General features: G+C 37.6%; 1 protein-coding gene and 1 long non-coding RNA gene across 3 annotated transcripts; both read left to right on the top strand.

The window, feature by feature from the left end:
* On the top strand, nucleotides 1–14,655 carry LOC131677676 (uncharacterized). 2 transcript variants are annotated; one of them, XR_009303410.1, is made up of 7 exons: nucleotides 1–77; nucleotides 878–1,128; nucleotides 1,182–1,879; nucleotides 1,932–2,149; nucleotides 13,562–13,741; nucleotides 13,806–14,094; nucleotides 14,148–14,655. It is a non-coding gene; the product is annotated as an uncharacterized LOC131677676 (long non-coding RNA). The 2 variants fall into 2 exon arrangements; XR_009303409.1 differs by having other exon boundaries at nucleotides 13,806–14,655.
* A 1,988-nt stretch (nucleotides 14,656–16,643) lies between these two features.
* Nucleotides 16,644–19,699, top strand: LOC131677675 (uncharacterized). The gene is made up of 4 exons (XM_058957619.1): nucleotides 16,644–16,839; nucleotides 16,898–17,654; nucleotides 17,987–18,403; nucleotides 18,461–19,699. Exons 1-4 carry the CDS (start codon nucleotides 16,826–16,828, stop codon nucleotides 19,667–19,669), a joined length of 2,397 nt encoding a protein of 798 aa, XP_058813602.1. The 5' UTR covers nucleotides 16,644–16,825; the 3' UTR covers nucleotides 19,670–19,699.
* The last annotated feature ends 528 nt before the right edge of the window (nucleotides 19,700–20,227 follow it).

Below are 20,227 nucleotides of genomic sequence, written 5' to 3'. Positions count from 1 at the left end.
GAAATAGACAAAATAAGAAACAAAACCTTTGTTGAGACTATACAAATCATCTCAAGTGACAAGAAGAATTTGATTAGGTGAGTATGTATGTGAGTATGAGAATGTATACAATTATTTATTTATTGTCTCCGTATGTATTTTTCTTTTCTATTGCGATTTTGATACCATTTTAATCAATATAATAAAAAAATTAGACGTTTATCTAATAATCTATTCAGCCATTCCGATTCATTATGACTATTATACAAGTTTCATCTAAACGTAGGTGAATCGTCATTTGTTCAGTTTGTATATGTTGTGAATTTGAATACTGAATATATAAATGCGTTTTTTGGTGTATATAGCCTATTAATTAGAAAGTTTATTCACGTTTTCCTGTAGATCACTCACAAATATCTGAATAACAGTATTAAAAATTTTGTTTACAATTTGTTGTAGAATGTTGTAGTTTTTAAGAAATTTTGTTCATTATTGGTATATTATAAATTTTGAATTCTTTAAAGTGTGATATTTGAAAACGATATCTTCTTGTGAACTTTTTTATGCTTTAATCAAAAACCTTATAATGGATGGTTCAAATCCATAATGGTTTTTGATTAAAGCATAAAAAAGTTCACAAGAAGATATCGTTTTCAAATACTGGAACAATTTCCTATGTTTATAAGGTGTTGGCAAATTTGAAAAAGGAACTACGGAAGTGCACTAAAGAAAAACTTTAGTTTTTCTTTATTTCGGCGCTGCATTACACTGCTAGGAGGATTAATACGTTGATTATTTATTCGTATATAATCCAAAACAATAATAAATCACTTTACCATTCTTTGACATATAAGGCTTAAAAACATGCAAAATAATTTTGGCCATGAATTTGGGCTAGGTACACCACTGTGCAGCTCTGTAAACATTTTCCATCACGATGAGCAATTCGCTAATTCGCATCACAAGCTGACAAATGGAGAAAATTTGTATCAGGAAAATGCGGCAGGAGTTTTCTGTCTCGACTTCAGTGCTCGGGATTATATAGAAAGTGATAATCAGTACGAGAAAGAAATCACCTTTTTTGCTGAGGCCTTCAAAAGCCCTTCCCGGAGCAGTATGGATCGAGACGTCAAGCCCAATAAATCGATAGTAAGTTGGAATTATAATATACAATATACGAGCTGTAGCTGTTTCTTTTTCAGAAATACAGCAGGCCGAGTTTTGCTTCAATAGTTTACTATCAGACATTGCGGTGGGATGCGTTGAGAGTCGCGATGAAGTAGCCTTGAACCAGGTCGAGGTTTTAGCGGTAGACACGAACATGATCAAAGGGTGCAAGGAAAACGACACTACGTGACTTTACCAGCAATTATATTATACAATGCATCAATCCCAGTGCTCCTAGTTTTAGGAAGATCTATGGGACGATACGCAACAAGTGATCCATTTTATTATGCCGGCTTTTTCCACGGGGCGTAATCCCAACACCAAAATGACTGGAAACAAGCTCGAACACTGATTTAAAGCAAAGCGATGCAATCAGACAGTTTAGCTTAAGAGTCGAATCACCGGAACAAGTCACCTAAAAAGCATACCAAAAAACAATTCGTTTTATTCCGTCTCATACGATCCGACGACGTACTTTTTCTCCATCATATATGGCTCTAGTTTTAACCAGTTCCCCAACCTGCGTTTTTGCGACTCTCCGGAGCGGAAAAATCGACTTCATTTTGCCATCAGTGATTTGCAGACGATATTCACCCTAGCCAAAAAGCTGCTCACCAAGGAGACGCTGGAACACCTTGAGCAAGCCGGAGATATTTACGCGTTGCATCAGATAAAAGCTAAGAAATAATCAACCTGGTTATGGTGACCCTTTTGAAGGAAATTTTGCAAAATGGTGAGTCATAAGAACTACTTAGTCCGCCAAGCTTCATTGTATGTTTTTTCAGATTTTCCTACGCTGTATTATATTTTATCAAAGATGTGCAGGAGTTTGTGAAGCGCTTGTTTCTGATAGGTCAAACCGAGATGAAAAAGGAATAGCACGACAGCTTATTGGACAGAGTGAATGATCCGTCCAACATTGTGGTAAACAAGTACAAGATCAATGTTTTAGCCAACACGGCGTGTGTCGATCTACTAGTGTCGGCCACTGGAGATGAAACTGGTGAGTGGTTACTATTGGGGTTTTCGATTGATTGACACCGGTGTAGTGGAGTGCACTGAAACTGTACTGTTTTTGCACTTTCTAGCCGAAGTGCAGACAACTGGGTATGTTCCATTGACACTTCTGCTAGAAAGTGCAAAACCAGTGCAATCCACTACACCGGTGTCAATCAATCGAAAATCCCATATGTCTGTTGAGATGACGATTTCACGACGTATCATTTGTGATTGAAATTTACCCAATTTATTTCTTTTTGCGGGAATAACAATTTCTGTGTCAGTTGAAGAATCTGGATCCGCGTCGTTAAATATTTTCCATGTGAAAATGATCTTCGCAGGTATAAGAAGGTTTTGCCGTTTCATTTTTTTCTGGAAACTGAAGAAAAGGAAAAAGAATCCAATTTCTCGCTTTCCAAGATTTTTTCAACGATCAGCACTAACTGCTAGTAAATATGATTAGTATATTCTTTTTCAGCCACATAATTATCTTGATCTGCCATTTTAAAGCCAAATTTACACCTTTCCGATCAGATTCAATGACGGTTTAGTTCTGTGCACGGACACATATATTCTTTCATACATATCAAATGCGAGCATTCTCACTTGTCCTACACGGCAGCGTTCCGGACAAGTGTGAATGTTCGCATTTGAATTGCATGAAATAATATTGGCACGGACATGGTACTGAACCGTCACTGAAACAGATCGGATAGGTGTAAATAGTGCTTATGCTCAACCCATTTTACCTTGGTACGGTTGTTTAGAGGGTGTGGTGCTGGTCTTTTAAGTCAGTCGTCGAATTTTCCGAGCACCGACCAAGGAAACATTTGGGAAATCTATTGAAAAAGAAGGCGACAATTTCCCAAAGGGTTGTGTGCGGCCAAAGTTTTGTTTTCTTGCCAAACTTATTTTCGTATCGTGCGTTGCACAAATTGATTTTTTCAGACTGAAAAATAACAATGGTGATGGTTCATTTTCGTTATATGGATTTCGTGCCATGTGGTTCTGGTGTTAGAGGAACTGTAAGACATGACGCATCGTTGCAGTATGCTCACAACACTTGCCATATTTGTGTGTGTGATATTGAGTATTTTATTGCATAAATTGTATTTATTTTTGACATTTTTATTTTATTCGTTTGTTTATCGTATGTGGAGGCGATCCATTATTGTTGTTCGCGTCCTTTACCACTTTTTATGGGATGATTGATCGACAGTGCTGCCTTTGACAATGAGACACCTTGGTTGTGCAACAGTTTTTCCGAGCTTGTTTTATTGCGGATAAGTGGTAGTCTTAATATTGCATTCCAAAATAGTCTATAGCATGAAGACAACATTGAACTAATGTTGATCAAGCTAATTAAATATTATATCCTGATTTAAGTGTGTCAGCGTCGATATATTATTTACCAGGTTCGTGGCTGTCGTGCGCTCGTATATACGTCCTAAGTGTAATAAGAATGTGATAGACGTTTTCACAATCATCACTCTCTTAACTATCAAAAGATCATCTCACAAAAATCACTACCGATTTTTTCTTGCCTTCTATCAGTGGTGCTTTTGATCTATGGTTGAATTTGATAACTGAGAGGGTGTCACGACATAATTTTATCTGCTGCGAGCATTTCGGAAAAAAATTACAAGTGAGAAGTATCAGCCATGATTGCGATTTAGGGGTGTCAACGAGCCGAAAAGTTTTTTTTTTCAACTTTTTGGGAAAGTTTCTTACATCTAAGGGCAAGTTATTGGCAGTAGAAAATTAATAGTTTTGAACATTTTCAATGCACAGGGGGTCCGCCGGTGTACCGTGTTTCCAAAGTGGCAAAAACGTGATCGAAATTGTTTTGACCACGAAAAAACGATTTTTTGAGCTATAAGACCTTTGAGCTAGAAGACACCTTCAGCAAAGTTTATTTATAAAATGATTCCCATTTTAGAAAAATATTAGTTTGGTGACTAATCCCCCTAAAGCTGAGAAGAAAATTTTTATTTGGTCATTTATGAACATAAAAAACTTTATTCAGCAAAATTGCAGAGAATATCATAAGCAATAACTTTGCTGAAGAGACTATGTGTCAATCTGTCGATTTTAATAGACATTTGTGGAGTTTTCTATGATACACCCCTGAAAACTACTTTTTTCAAGAAGAACTTTTCCTGGTGATATTTTAAAATTTCAAAACATTCTATGATTTTGTTCGGTATAAGAAAATACACAATTTTTGCAAAGCAAGTTTATTTTTATCTCTTACATCTTTGGAGTTATCAGAAGCTTTGGTGCCAAAAAGCAACTTTTTGATATGGAATAATATTTCAATCTGCAAATTTTGGCAGGCAAAGCCATATTCATACAAATATGTAAAGCAAACGCTATCAAATACAGGGATAACCTTTTGTCGCCTGCTGTCTCTTGCATGCTAACACATATACTCAAAAACGACCATAAAATTCTATTATGAGGCCATTTATAAATTACACTACACATTTATGGGCAAAGGGAGGAAGTATGAAGCATGTTGTTCCATAGTGGAGAGAGCGAATAGAGGAGGGCGGCCCGACCAAAAGATTTTTCGCATCCTTTGACAACGGAGTATTGTTCTTCTGGGGAAACCCTCTGATTGATAAAATTAGGAGTTCAGATTTCTCCATCTGATGATGATCTGACCAGATCTGTATTGGTTTCTACCCTAGAGAACTTTCCAGTATGATCATCTCTGTAATTTTTGTATGTTTTGGTTTTAGGTTCCTGGGCTACTTCTGACAATTGACCAATATGAATAAGGAAAGACGAAATCACTGGCCCCGCGAATAAGGTTTTTGGGGACCGACACTGGATTATATATTATTCCAATCATACAAGCCCAAGGCTTATAGTTGTAACTAGGTTCTATTTAATTCCGTTTTCCTACAGTAAAAAATATGGTATGCTGGGGGGGTGGGCGTAGCATAGTTGGTAAATCGATTGCCTTGTACGCAGCGCACCTGGGTTCGAGTCCCGAGTGCTGTCTCTTGCATGCGAGTTTTAGCATGCAAGAGACAGAACGCGATAAATGATTATCACTGGATTTGATAATGTTAGCTTTACAGATTCGTATAAATATAGCTTTGTCTGCGAAAATTTGTTTGAAAAGTTATTCTATACCAAAATGTTGCTTTTTGGGCACTACAGCGCAAATTCGTTAGTTGGGTGTTCGCTAGTTGGGCTGTTCGTTAGTTGGGTGTTCGCTAGTTGGGGCATGCCCCAACTAAAAGACACTCTTATGTCAAAACTGAGTCAAAAACTGATTGACGTTTGAATGTCATTGATTTCAAGGGGTTCATTGGTTGATTTCTGTGGCGATCCAGAAAAAATCATAGTTTTAAATTCAATGGAATTTTATTTTTTGAATTCATATTTCGGAATGATTTTAGTGAAATAAATGCGTTAAATATTTCGCTTCGTCCATTCAGCATCAATTAGTTTGTGTCGCAGAGACGTTAGTTTAGTAACTTTTGAAGGTCATCTGTGATGTATTCAATCACATTATCCAATCTTTTTTAGCTAGTGGCAACGTAGAATGTTTGTGCTTTATCGGCTTTTTCCCGACGGTGTATCCATTACCTGTTTTATGCGAAGGAATTTATCAAAAAATAATTGATGGCAAAAAGAACACTAATGACATACTTTGTCACAAAAAAACAACTTTAAACTGGAATGAAACAGCCAACTTTTGTGAATTGTAAAATATTTTTGCTTGTTTTTTATGAAAGAAAACAAAAAATCAGCGTTTCCCTTGGGTAATTTTTGTCAGCTGTCAGTTGCCCCAATTAACGGATACGATTCGCTAGTTGGGGCGCAGTCGTGACCCAACTAACGAATTTGCGCTGTAAAACACTTGACATCTGAGTAAAGCCATGTCAAGTGATCCTCGAATTTTTCGCAAAATCGCCGATTTTCATGAGATATATGTTATTGTATAGGGATTATGGTTAATAGCTTTTGGTATAAATATTTCGTTAAAACTCCTTTTTTTCTTTAAGTTATTAACCCTTAAACTTTATTGCATGATAAAATTGTAAATTTCATATCTTAAAAACTACTGTAGATAATTGAAAGAATTTTTGTACACTTATAGAATGATATTTATGTTATCTCATAAAAATATTTCTACTGTATAATTATCTGAATAACGGTACTTTGCATCTATTTAAAAATTTCAATTGTGTTTTTTCTTATGTTCTTCACGCTAAAAAACTTCAAAATTCACATCAAATTACGCGTCAATCTTTCACCTTCAATAATCTATATTGATAATTTATCATTTTTGTTCCTATCGAGAGTTATGGATGATTTTGTGACAATGCGCTCTTTGAACGCACGGCTCACTTTGATGCAACCCACGACAACATACATATTGGCAACGCCGCACGTCTCAACGGCAGAATGCGCATCGCGTTGGAAGTGTGCATCGCATGACTAAATGAAACCACATTTCTAGATTGGTGCAGAAGAACAAACTTTTCTATACGGATTATCAAAGGTGAATGTTTTCCGGATATTTCGAGATACTTTTATATTTTTTCACAACAAATACAATAGTTGTTTAATGATTACTTTTTTATTACAATTTAACGTTATTAGAAATTAAACTGTATTGTAAATAACCGAAACTTAACTTATGTAATATGCTTATGTCATTGCTATCTTCAAAGACACTTTTGTTATGGCATTTTCGTTTTTGACAGTGCACAACACCGGTGTGGTCGGTGCTACACTCATTCAAACTTGAGTGTAATCAGTCTATATCTTTTTGGCACTACACCGGTGTAGCAGCAGGTAAAAACGAAAACCCTTTTTTACATCTATGTTTTATCCAAATGCAATATTAGTCTACAACATTATACAGGAACATGGAACATCTTAGGAGAACATCATTTTACTTTTCGTTTTTATGCTCACTTAGTGATCTTCCTAAAAATACAACGATGTGTCTTGTGAAAAAAGTTTACTTTAAATCTGTTTTCCAATCGCATTGATATAGGCGTGTTTTCTTTATCCCTATTGCTTCTGATAATTCTGTTAATTGGTGGTTGTCCATGTTTTAGTAAGATATTATTTACTTCATTAAATTTCAGTGAATCATCATTGATCTTTATTTCAAAACCATCGCTACTTTTTAACAAAATACAACATTCGTTTGGTCGACCCATATTGATAATATAAAAACAATTTTTTTTTTTCGAGAAAATATACCGTGCTACCACCTAGACAGAACCAACTGACGATAAAAAGTGGTGTAATATGTCAATTTGCAAAAAAAGTCGTGTCCATACAGATTCAAACATGCCCACTGCTCAAGTTGACACAGCGACTGCCAATATCCGGCGCGCCGGTTCGAGACATTGAATTACAAAAAATTAAATAACTCCTGAAACATATAATAACGCTAAAAGCCATGCAAATTACTCGGAAGACATTCACCTTTAATAATCCGTAAAGAAAAGCTTGTCTTTTTACTCTTATATCAGAGATAGCAATTTTGAACAAGAGATACGCTCTTCCAAAGCGATGCGCATTCTGACGTTGAGACGTGCGGCGTTGCCAATATGTAAGTTCTCGCGGGTTGCATCAAAGTGAGCCGTGCGTTCAAAGAGTGCACTGTCACAAAATCATCCATAACTCTCGATAGGAACAAAAATGATAAATTATCAATACAGATTATTGAAGGTGAAAGATTGACGCGTAATTTGATGTAATTTTTGAAATTTTTTAGCGTGAAGAACACAAGAAAAAACGCAATTGAAATTTTTAAATAGACGCAAAGTACCGTTATTCAGATAATTATACAGTAGAAATATTTTTATGAGATAGTATAAATATCATTCTATAAGTGTACAAAAATTCTTTCAATTATCTTCAGTAGTTTTTAAGATATGAAATTTACAATTTTATCATGCAATAAAGTTTAAGGGTTAATAACTTAAAGAAAAAAAGGAGTTTTAACGAAATATTTATACCAAAAGCCATTCACCATAATCCCTATACAATAAAATATATCTCATGAAAATCGGTGATTTTGCGAAAAATTCGAGGATCACTTGACATGGCTTTACTCATCTCCATACATATAAAGCGGACCCTACACGAACAGAAATATTGGCAATAAACCAATTATTGATCAATATATTGATCGTGTAACGATATGAAAATATTGATTCTGTAGAATTCAAATTGGGATTGATGGATTGAAGCAGTCTTGTCAATATTTTTAGTGACAATATTCTTGTTTCGTGTAGGGCCCGCTTAAGAGAACAGTGTAACAGTGCACTGGCTGTTGAGATACGCTATGCAGTGTCGTTCAACAGGCGACTGAGCTTGTCCGATCAAACACAATGCTTTCCCTTGTGCTGCGCTCGTTTCAAGCACACATTTTACATGCAATCTCGAGTGCATAAATTCGTATAAAGCAGACCCTACACGAACGAAAATATTGACAATCAACCAAATATTGATCAATACATTGACGGTGTGAAGGCATATTGGAAATATTGATCCTGTGGAATTCAAATGGGATTGACGTATAGCGGACCCTACACGAGCAAAAATATTGACAATAAACCAATTATTGATCAATATATTGATTGCGTAAGCACATTTTGAAAATATTGATTCTGTAGAATTTTAATGGGATTGACGTATTGAAGCAGTCTTGTCAATATTTTTATTGACAATATTCCTCTCGTGTAGAGTCCGCTTATCGAAGCGGTCTTGTCAATATTTTTATTGACTATATTCTTGTCTCGTGTAGGGTCCGCTTAAAACACGTGTTCAAAATCACTTTCTCGACAAACATACGATTACGGCTTAAAAGCCTGTCACGGGTGCCGATACAGCAGCAATATTAAATATCATTTCATTATTAATGTGCGAAAATAATGAGATCTAATAATATAAATAAATTCATATTATGCTATTTGTCTCCGATCCATCAAAATTTATTATCGGTAAATAGTGTGCCCGGTCGATAGGATTATGTCTTTGCTAATTCATGTGGAAACAAAATGCTGAATGATGGCAGTTTCAAACAACCTTGCCCGTCGTACCTAATCAAAATTTCCATTTTTTAGCGAAAACCATTTCTGCATGAGTAGTGTTGTATAATTTACTACACGTATTAAATAAGCCTTGGGTCATTGAATGAAGAATAAAATTCTCGTTTTATTACATAAACCGATGGAGCATTTGTTTCTAACTATAGCATTATATATATATATATATATATATATATATATATATATATATATATATATATATATATATATATATATATATATATATATATATATATATATATATATATATATATATATATATATATATATATATATATATATATATATATATATATATATATATATATATATATATATATATATATATATATATATATATATATATATATATATATATATATATATATATATATATATATATATAAATATATAGCATAACATCGTATTCGACAGTTTACACGACGTCGCCCTCGTTACTGGTTGGTCCCCGGGCGGCAACGGCATTCTAAGTATGTAAAAATGTATATTCCGTAGTGGAAAGTCGAACCAATATTTTCTAACAAATTTCGTTTGACTTGGTTTATTGATGATTATAAAAAATAAATCTTATACACACTTAATTTTTTCTGCTGAATCTCAGCTTTTTCGCATCTTTTGCCTAAATCTCAACAGCTAAGATCTCAGTAAACAATTTTTTTGCTGAGATCTCAGTTTGACAGCTGAGACTCGGAAAATATTTCCGCCGAAAATCAGCAAACAAATCTCACTTTACTGAGATTTCAGTTTATAAATTTACTGACTACACGGCTGTTGGGAAATTACCGAGCCGAATTGAGTGTGTAGAGATTTTAGATGCAAAACACTTATTATTGAACGCTGTATCATGAGTGCTCACCTAAAAAATAAAATAAGTCGCGCAGTTCGTGAATCTGAAGAGATGACTATAAATACAGCAAATATGACAAATTCTAGCGATTTAAAGGTGGTAAAATTTAGTACGGTTATATGTGTCATCCATTTGCATCACGAAGTAAAATTAGTTATTACAAAAAGGGTGTTGTGTATAGACGTATAGTGTCAAGAAATGTGATCTGTTCAAAACCCGAACCCTACCCGAATCCAAAAATTTTAAATTCGAATAACCCGAACCCGAAAGTTTAAAATTTCAAAAACCCGGATCCGACCCGAACCCGAGGAGTTTAATGTCGTTTTCGCTTGAGGCAGAAACTAGCTCAGTTTCGGACTTAACTGCTGGCAAACCGTCACTGAACTGAAAACCGGGTTGGGTTCCAACCTGAAATATATTTCGGGTTCGCTCACACCACCGCTGTTTTGCGAGAACCCAACTCAGTTCCATTAAAAACGTTTGTTTGAAGCAACTAACCTGGGTTAGTTTCTAGGTTTTCAATCGAAAACGACATAAATTTATAGTACCGAACCCGAGAAGTTGAAATTTATAGCACCGCTGCCAGCATCAGGTTCGTGAATAAGCCGCTGGAACCAGTGTTGCCACAATTAAATCTGTACCGGGAGTTGAAAAATCTTTTCCATCTGCACTCTTCCATAGAAAAATCTGTACCGGATTCTATACCCAAACAATAATGTTGTTTAAAAAAAATCATTTTTCTAATACATATTTTTCATTCGGGGAAATCAACCAGACATTCTGACTCGGTTGTTTTAACGTTGGTGTAACGGTTTGTCCGGAATTTCCATTCAAAATGGATTTTAACAGTTAGCTTTTAGGCCGTAATCATATGTTTGTCGAGAAATAATGAAATAGACGTGATGTTTTCCTAGATGAAGCGTTTTGCGTTAGCTAACAGTGCCGCCTTGATCCGGAGTACGTATACGATGTTGGAAGGAATTTGATCGCTCGCTTTTCTATTGACAGGTGCAGAAAACTCTAATCCATTGTTTTGAGACGGTCAACTTCGTAGAATGACACGAAAGCATTCATATCCTTCCGGAGAATCTGGGTAAATTGGGAAGTTCTCGTTGGTTGTTTGATAATTTGTGCGGCCGTTCGTAGTTTGCCTGACCATTGAGTCAATTACCTTTAAAGCCGGGTAACTAAACATGACCGGTGATCTCTCCCAGGAGAGTGGCGCATAAGTCGCCGTGTTATTTAGACCAATGGGGCCAGACAAAGAAACCGCTACAAGCCAACTGTCAAAATTATCTTTGAAAGGAAATTCCGGATAAACCGTTACACAGTTCATAGCAGTTAATGAAAAGCGGACCTTACACGGGCAGAAATATTGTCAATAAATCGATTGTTGAATAATATATTGATGGTGCTAGTGCATCTTTAAAATATTGATCATGTAGAAATCAAATGGGATTGACGTATTGAAGCAGTTTTGTCAATATTTTTATTGACAATATCCTTGTCTCGTGTAGGATCCGCTAAAGAGAAAACTTTTCTCCTTCGTTTACTACCAACATCAGTAGGGGCCCTTGCACGCGCAATAAGAGTATCATTACTAAGTAATGACATGACTGGATTTGTATGGAAATTCCGTCATTACTCACCTTACACGATCATTAAGTGACATTACTGATCAGTAATGACATTACTAGCGCCTCGTGTAAGGGACCCTAGTGATTAGCAAGTAACGTTTTGTCCGGAATTTCCTTTCAAGGAGAATTTTGACAGGTGGCTTTTCAGCCGTTTGTCGAGACTTGTACTGTCGAGCTCCATGTGCGAACACGATTAACATTGCGTCGTGGTACTAGTTGTCTCTTTCGCTCCACCCATCATGACTAACGTTAACTTCTTTTGCTTGGTGCGTATCTTCCATTCGTGTACTCACACAGCTGTTCAGGGGCCCTTACACGAGGCGCTAGTAATGGTATTACTGAGCAGTAATGCGACTTTTAATGATCGTGTAAGGTGAGTAATGACGGAATTCCCATAAGGGCCCCTTACACAGGGTGCTAGTAATGTCATTACTGAGCAGTAATGTCACTTTTAATGATCGTGTAAGGTGAGTAATGATGGATTTTCCATGCAATTTTAGTAATGTCATTACTTAGTAATGACACTTTTATTGTACGTGTAAGGGGCCCTATAAGGGCCCCGTACACGAGGCGTTAGTAATGTCATTACTGAGCAGTAATGTCACTTTTAATGAACGTGTAAGGGCCCCTTACACGAGGCGCTAGTAATGTCATTACTGAGCAGTAATGTCACTTTTAATGATCGTGTAAGGTGAGTAATGACGGAATTCCCATACAATTCTAGTAATGACACTACTTAGTAATGACACTTTTATTGCGCGTGTAAGGGCCCCTATTGATTCCACGTTACTTATTTCCACTCAGCCTATTCTTCTTTGATTCCATTAATACATACTACAAGGCCTATTTATGAATTACGTTACTTGCTAATCACTGCCACTCAAAATTAGCCATGCTTTTTAGAAGTATTCTTATTAGATATTCCTGATTTGGAGTCAGGAAAATCCATCCAGCGACAATTGGTTTTTCTCCTGTTTAGTGCTAATCCATGATGTCGGAAGTAGTGCGCTGGATAGCACGAAAATAGCGCACTACTTTTGACGTGATTCCATTGTTTAGAACCAGAGAAAATACGATTGTCGCTGGTTGGATTTTCCAGTTTTGAACTGCAACTAGAATATAATCTCTTTTATTCAAAACTATTGATTTTCAACTGCCAACAACTTGCAACAACACCGAGAAGTTGAAAGCGTTAGCATTTCGATTGTTTTGCATCCCTACATGTGTGCTGGATCGCTCTCACACCCAAAATCATTTGACTAAATCATCATCATGAGGAGTTTCTTACAATAATGATGTATGTATAATCCCTAATAAACATCTTATGATCCAAGAGCTTAAGGTTGGACAGAGAATGCGCAAAATTCGCAAACGAAAAAAGCAGTTTTTTTCCACACCGTATGTCAGATCTTCATAAAAATCAATCAGCGTATGTAGAATGTTGTTACAGTACTGCTGATTGATTTTTATGAAGATCTGACATACGGTGTGAAAAAAAAACACTTTTTTCGTTTGCGAATTTTACCCTTTCTCTGTCCAACCTTAACGACCTGTTCAGGGTATCATCCAAACAATATGTGGAATCGTTGGACTATATGGGTTAAAGTTCGTGTATATTTTTTTTATTAGGGATACCATCAACCCCGATTTTGCATATTTTCTATCGTGCCTGATTTTATTAACTTCATTTTTCTTAACTTCATAATCCTGATAAAAATCGTAATTATGCCGTGCATGATCACAGGCAGTGATATTGGGGCAATGATTTTTTGCTAGCATATAATCACTTCAGAGAAAATCAATAGTGAATTAAAACAAGTTTTTACATATTCTTTCAGGTGCTGCATTCCGTCATCACAATCGGCAGACGACAAATGATAGAGAACCAAGGTATTCGCTGCCAAGTACTGGGAAATTCGCATGGTTCGGATAGAGAATATTCCATCTGTGTGATGAGCATCTCAAGTACTGTCAATCCGGAAGATTTAGTCTACCCGTGTATTTTGCATTTCACACAGGTTAGTATGGAACGGAAATTGATTGCGTATAGATTAGTTAATAATCAGGAAAATGCCATTTTAGTATTGCCCGAGCTCCGAAGTATGTCATTTACCCAGACCGAAATAAGCCAACCGAAGAATACAGAGTAAAATATACTAAGAAGCATATCGTGAAAAATGAACATGAGTTAGCCAACCTGTCCTCTAGCTCTGGATGAGTGTGAATCGCGATTTATTGGAGGATACTTTGACTCAATTATATTTATCTTGTGCATCCTTCTCATTGTGGTACTAAGAGAATCTTAGTAATAGTAGAAAAAAGGAGAACCGCTGTTGCTGTTCCTGCCATCGTGTTTGAGCTAAGCTCTGGCGTAACGTCGCAAGAAATGTTTGCTATGTTAATCTTCAGTTAATTGCCTTTCAGCACGCTGTGGGCGACTCGACTGGTGCCAATAAAATGTTTATGATGTACCGAGTAACGGAAGAAGTGGGGAGAACTTCGAACAACTAAGAAAATGTGGACGCGTTGGAAATCAGTTGAGAAACTATGAGAGGTTGCCAATGATGTCAATCGGCGTCTTGAATTGTCCATCTTTGATGAATAGCTGGAATTGTTTATCAAAATCTCTCAGATATATTGAGATCGGTCTCTATCTGGCCATCTCGCTACTGCCAAACAGAAAACATTGTTACTAGAATTGCAGAACGAAACCTCACATAGATGTATTAAAAATTTAGAATCAAATGAATCAATACGATGCTTCATCCAATGATTGCCGGTAAAATGTATTCAATTGTTTAAGGCCCCGATATACTTATATAGTTGCTTGAACCAATAGGAAATAATGAAGCATATGAGTTGTAAAATAAACTGTTTTTAGATTAGGTATTCGATTATAAAAAATTGTATTAATAAATGCTAAAATAAATTTTGAAACAAAATATAATTATAATCTTCGAGTAAATCTGTATTCAATTTTTTGATGACATGCATACTTAAACAGAAAGGAAGTAGTTTCTCTTATTAATCTGTTCATGAACATGCTTGCCCACACATGAACTGTATATGTATCGTGAAACTAACTGCTTAGTCATTCACGAACTGCTTAGTATACTAGCAGGAATAAAACGCCAACATATGGGCCCCTATTCTCACAGTCACGTCACCCAGTGACTAGAAGAAAATTTGGCTCTAGTCACTACGTGACGTGACTGTGAGAATAGGGCCCATGATATATACTGATTAGGGATCGATAGATTTATCAGGTTGCCTTCATTGCTTTCTTTCTTATTATTTCATTCTGCGTAAAAGGAATTGTGATTTTTGAATCTTTCATAAACATTAAACGGCTTATTTTGCATTACATTCCCATTGCAAATGAATATGTTAGGCATTGTTAATATCAATAAAATCAACCGGCGGAATTCACAATCTTTTGAAAAGTCTTCGGTCGCAATGCTTAATAAATGTTGAGAATAGCAGGGTGAGGCGTCAATTAATTGATAAAATTTTGTCTATTGTTACTTAATCAATATTTTAATTCCTGAAAAAAGAAAAATATGTAGTCAACACGAAAAGGCAACGCGAATATTAAGTCTTTCTACTGCAGAAACCCTTGCAAGATTATATTTACAATTTTCCTGCCAAATTAGCAGGAAAAGGTGGGCCCTTATGTTTGATTACCTTCCTAGATTGTGTCAAGTTAGCAGGAAAAAGGCGGGGCATATCTTATTTTTTCCTGATAGAATGTGTGAAGTTAGCGGGAAAAGGCGGAGCATATATTATTTTTTCCTCCTAGAATGTGTGAAGCTAGCGGGAAAAGGCGGAGCATATATTATTTTTTCCTGCTAGAATGTGTGAAGCTAGCGGGAAAAGGCGGAGCATATATTACTTTTTCCTGCTAGAATGTGTGAAGCTAGCGGGAAAAGGCGGAGCATATATTACTTTTTCCTGCTAGAATGTGTGAAGCTAGCGGGAAAAGGCGGAGCATATATTATTTTTTCCTGCTAGAATGTGTGAAGCTAGCGGGAAAAGGCGGAGCATATATTACTTTTTACTGCTAGAATGTGTGAAGTTAGCGGGAAAAAGCGTGGCTTTGTAGTGTAATTTTTGACATGTAGGTGGCGCAGCGCTCGTTTTTCCTGCTGGCCTTTTTTCCCCGCTGTGTTGATTCCAGTATTGACGATAGGTTCATCCAGAGTGTTTATTTGTGTTTACATTTTACTAGCGTTGCCAATTTTATTTTGTGTCCAACACCCAATGTGGCTACGCCACATCGCTTTTGCACCGGCTTACTCAAACATAGGGGCTAGGGATAGCCCCTATGTTTGAGTAAGCCGGGCAAACGAGTGGATCACAGGTTCGCCTGCTTCCGACGGCGGGTCGGTGGCCACCTCGCCCGGCGGATCCTCAGCGGCTTCTCGGCCGCTTCGGCTCCTAGGCCTCGGTTATGCGGCTAAGCCGCATCGAAATGGTACCCCTTAAACATTCTAACTTGAATCGGTTGTGTCACCGGAGCCGGAATACGAATTAGAACCAGCCAGCATTCCGGCTGAGTTAAACTGGGAAGTTTAGCAAAATTTAATCTGGAAATAAAAATTTTTTGGCAACGCTCCAGCACCCCGTTGATTTCACCACCTGGGCGCCAGGTTGACGATATGAAATGAACTTTGTTTACTTTCGACAAGTTTTGATTCGAGCCAACAACATCCAGCCCAATCATATGGGCCCCACGATACCACGAGATTGAGTCAAAGGAACTCAATTTTAGGTAGTTTTTCGTTTCCGTGTTGGCACCGTGTCAGTGCAAAACACCGGTGCGGTGTCAGTGCCATCAATCGAAAACCCCATGACATTTCGACGAGTTTTGATTCGAGCCAATAGTATGGGCCCGCGGCAATAAAGATGGATTCTGCAAAAGAACAACAAACAGTGACAACACAGTACAGTCTACGATTCGAAGAAAAATGTGAACAGGTTCCCCTTATTTTGGAAATTTCATGTTATTTTACTTTTCAATGCTTTATATTAGTGGCTACGTTCTGCTATTAAGTATTTAATGTGAAATTAGTGGCTACGTTCTGCTATTAACTATTTAAATAATGGAAACTGCCATGTAAGTACATCCCGTTTGTTTCACTCAGTATACCTACTTTGGCGTAATATACAACCAGGGAAAACGTACGTAAATATGCTGCCGGTGGCCAAGAGGACAACTTCTGTCGTCTATGTTTCGTGAAAGCCTTCAAGTTGCGCAGTGTGTTTCCTTATGGAGACGATCCGGATAACGACTTATTCCGTAAAATTGCAAATCTAGCGTTGGTTAGGTTGAACCACGTCGAAGAGCCGGACTGCTGCATCTGCTCTCGCTGCGTTGCAAACCTCGAAGAGTTTGCCAAATTTAGGCGCCAGTGTGAGATACTTAACAACCAATTACTAGATGCACGAGGCCAGTCGGAAACGAAACTTTTCTGCGACAGCATAAATGTAATTAGCGTACCTCCGGTTCATGTAGATGCACAACCTTTGAATTTTAGCAATGAACAGCCAGAATATCAAGATACAATAAAACATGATGTTGATCCCTTTGAGGAACACGCTCCTAGTGATGTTGATATGGATCACGAAGACAGACCCAAAACCAGAAGTTCTGCCCGTAAGTCTTTGTCAGCGGGCAAGAAGAGAGGTCGAAAACGTTTGAAACGGCCGCTGAAAGTAGAAGATACGGAGTCCAGTGATGATCAGTTCGAGGATGCAGCGTTCGATTCGGAGGATAGTTTCAAGCCAACCCGAAGTCGTGGTCGTCCAAGGCGGTTCAAGGATTTCGTATCGACAGTTAAGAAGAAGAAGAAACAGGGTCGGAAATCAAGAACGGAACAGCTGGAGGAAGAAGCTCTGTCTTCAGATGAGGACGAAACAACAAACTCTAAGGTAAAAAATTCAGAATATAAACCAACTGGAACAAAACTATTATATAATTTTGAAATTGGAGTTTATTATTACTAATGCGTTCTAATTACTAATGTATGCAAGACAACTATATTGGAATGCAATATTTTAACCCTGAATTCATTATTTCTGAGTTGCGCACTACTTTTTTCAATATAATAGATAAAATAGCTCACAGTCAATCGAATGGCTGATGGTTCACCCTTAATACATAGAACCAGAACACGGTATAAATACTTAATTACCGATCTGTATTTAATCAATAAACAGTAGCACTATTGTGCATGATTTAATTGCTTGTCCTTCATTCGCAGAAAGGCAGTTCGTGTGATTTCAAGGTGTACAACGCCGGTCACGGTACGATCAACATCGCATTCCAAGGGTATCGTTATGTCAAATTTCGGTACTGCAAAACTGGCGCGTCAACGCGCCATGGATGGCAATGTATTGAGAAAGACTGCACGGCGCAGATATATACGAGAAGCACTGCCAAGGATCGAATCTTCTGGCGAAAAATGACATACAACCACAATCATCCGCCGGATAAGGTGGATGATATGTTGGATACCAAGTTGGAGTATTTGGAATCGATCGGCACCGAGACCATGAACGGCGAAGAAGAAGTGATAACGAGTGGACGCCAACTGTACAACTACAGCATTGTTCGCCTTACCACCGGGGAGATAGTTATGGTATATGGCGAGCATAAGCATCGCCTGTTGACAACTAGAGTGAGAAGCAATAATATTCGCCGATAGTATTAAACTAAATTCGATTTATTTTTACAGACGGATGGTACCAAAATCTACGGTTGTACCATAAGTTCTTGTCGCGCGGTAATCTACGTTTCGGCGGATAACGAAATGAAAGTCTACAGTGGAAGCTGTACCGCTGCAGAAGAAGCTTCGGGAAGATCATTTCGTCGATCACATAAGGTTCTCAGTTTCGAAGGACACTACTACACGTTCGCCGGGAGACGGCTGGAGAATAAACATATGGTGTGGCAATGTTATTTGAGGAAGTCGCACAATTGTTCTACCTTAATCTATTCCAACGATGAAAATATGATAGTAGCCTCGAAGCATCTGGTAAGAGTTCCTCATAATCATGAACCGGATGCGTATAAGCTCGAGGAAGGCCATTTAATTGTGGAAGGTCAGAAAGGTTCACTTCCCTTTGAATCGACTGAGTATCACGTGGGTAAAAACCAAGCAGGGACTGATATTATCATTTTCGAAGGATTGCGGTACACGATTTTGAACACTAAAGTCGATGGAACTAAAGCGTGTCGGTGTCTAGAGGACGATACTTGCGCGGCATATATTTATCTCTCTCCAAACGGTACGGTGATGAAGTTTGTCGGCGTTAATGAACACAGTCATCCACTACCGGAGCAGATGAAAAACATCGATGATTTCGATTTCATCATAGAAACGAAACATGTGGAAAAGTTTGCTCCCGTTTTCAAATACTACAACGGCTACGAGTACCGCCGACAGGTGCGTAGGGAAAATGCTATTTACTACTATCGTTGTTCCGAGCGGAAAAGGGGCTGCATGGCAGCATTTTCGTGTAATGGAGATTTTAGCATGGTGAGAGAAAATAACGAACCGCACAATCACGAAATGATTCAACCGGAATCTGAGCGCCGGAGAACAAGGCTGGAACAGGAGGGTACACTGGACTACACAATGAGCGTCGCCGGTGATGACTACGAAGTTTTGAACTACCAAGGTAATCAGTACTGTCATTTCTACTACCACAAAGATGGTTGGCGCGTGTGGCGATGCTTTACGGGTACCCACTGTCGAACGACACTGTTCCAAAGTTTACCCGATAAGCGAGTGGTCGATCTGGAAAAATTTCGCCATACACATTACGGCTATAAAAAGGGTCGTTCACGTGAAAAGAAATTAGAAAATGAGGAAACGAAGAAGGAAGAAGAGAAACGTTGCTACAGTGATTCTGACAGCCGGGAAAGCGCGGATTGGTTCTGAATTATGGCAAATAAATGTTCCAATTTTTCAGATGATTGTTTATTGGTTCATTTGGGTATGGCAATATCGAAAATTCTGTTCTAATCCACCTAGTGGTGTAATTGCGCCTTTCTCATTTTTGAAAACTAAGGATCCACCTTTTGTTATGTTTGTGGCAATCGGACTCGAAAAAGGAAAAGTTTATTTCACTTGGCGATAAAACTTGGTTCGAGTCGTTGTGTAGGGGCGGTCTCCTTTTCTCTGATGTCTCGTTTGGAATGGCAGTGATGATGCCAGAATAGCCCACAGGGCCCTCCCAGTTACACCAAGAATCTGACACGATGTCCAGATGTTGTAACTTTAGTGTGATGATCGACTCATAGATCGGTCTCGTTTTGAAGTGTTAAGTTGAACTTCCTTTTGGCGGACGTTTTATAACGGAAAAATTGTTGCGGTTGGATCTTTTAATAGGGAAAGTGGTGTTGTTTTAAAGGAGTGTCGAATTAGTGCATAACGCGAAGAAAGGGAAGAAAAGCAGTAGGAATCTGTGGAAAATCAGGAATACGTTGGAAGCGGCCC

Source organism: Topomyia yanbarensis, chromosome 1 (assembly GCF_030247195.1).
Source record: "Topomyia yanbarensis strain Yona2022 chromosome 1, ASM3024719v1, whole genome shotgun sequence".
Taxonomy (NCBI): domain Eukaryota; kingdom Metazoa; phylum Arthropoda; class Insecta; order Diptera; family Culicidae; genus Topomyia; species Topomyia yanbarensis.
The sequence above is the reverse complement of the archived record's forward strand: the minus strand, read 5'-3'. Positions and strand labels throughout refer to the sequence as shown.

Bases quoted from the DNA above. Each gene is read 5' to 3' on its own strand.
- LOC131677675 (XM_058957619.1), top strand. The intron at 17,655-17,986 runs GTAAAAAATTCA...CTTCATTCGCAG, and splicing joins ACGAAACAACAAACTCTAAG to AAAGGCAGTTCGTGTGATTT. The intron at 18,404-18,460 runs GTGAGAAGCAAT...TTATTTTTACAG, and splicing joins ATCGCCTGTTGACAACTAGA to ACGGATGGTACCAAAATCTA.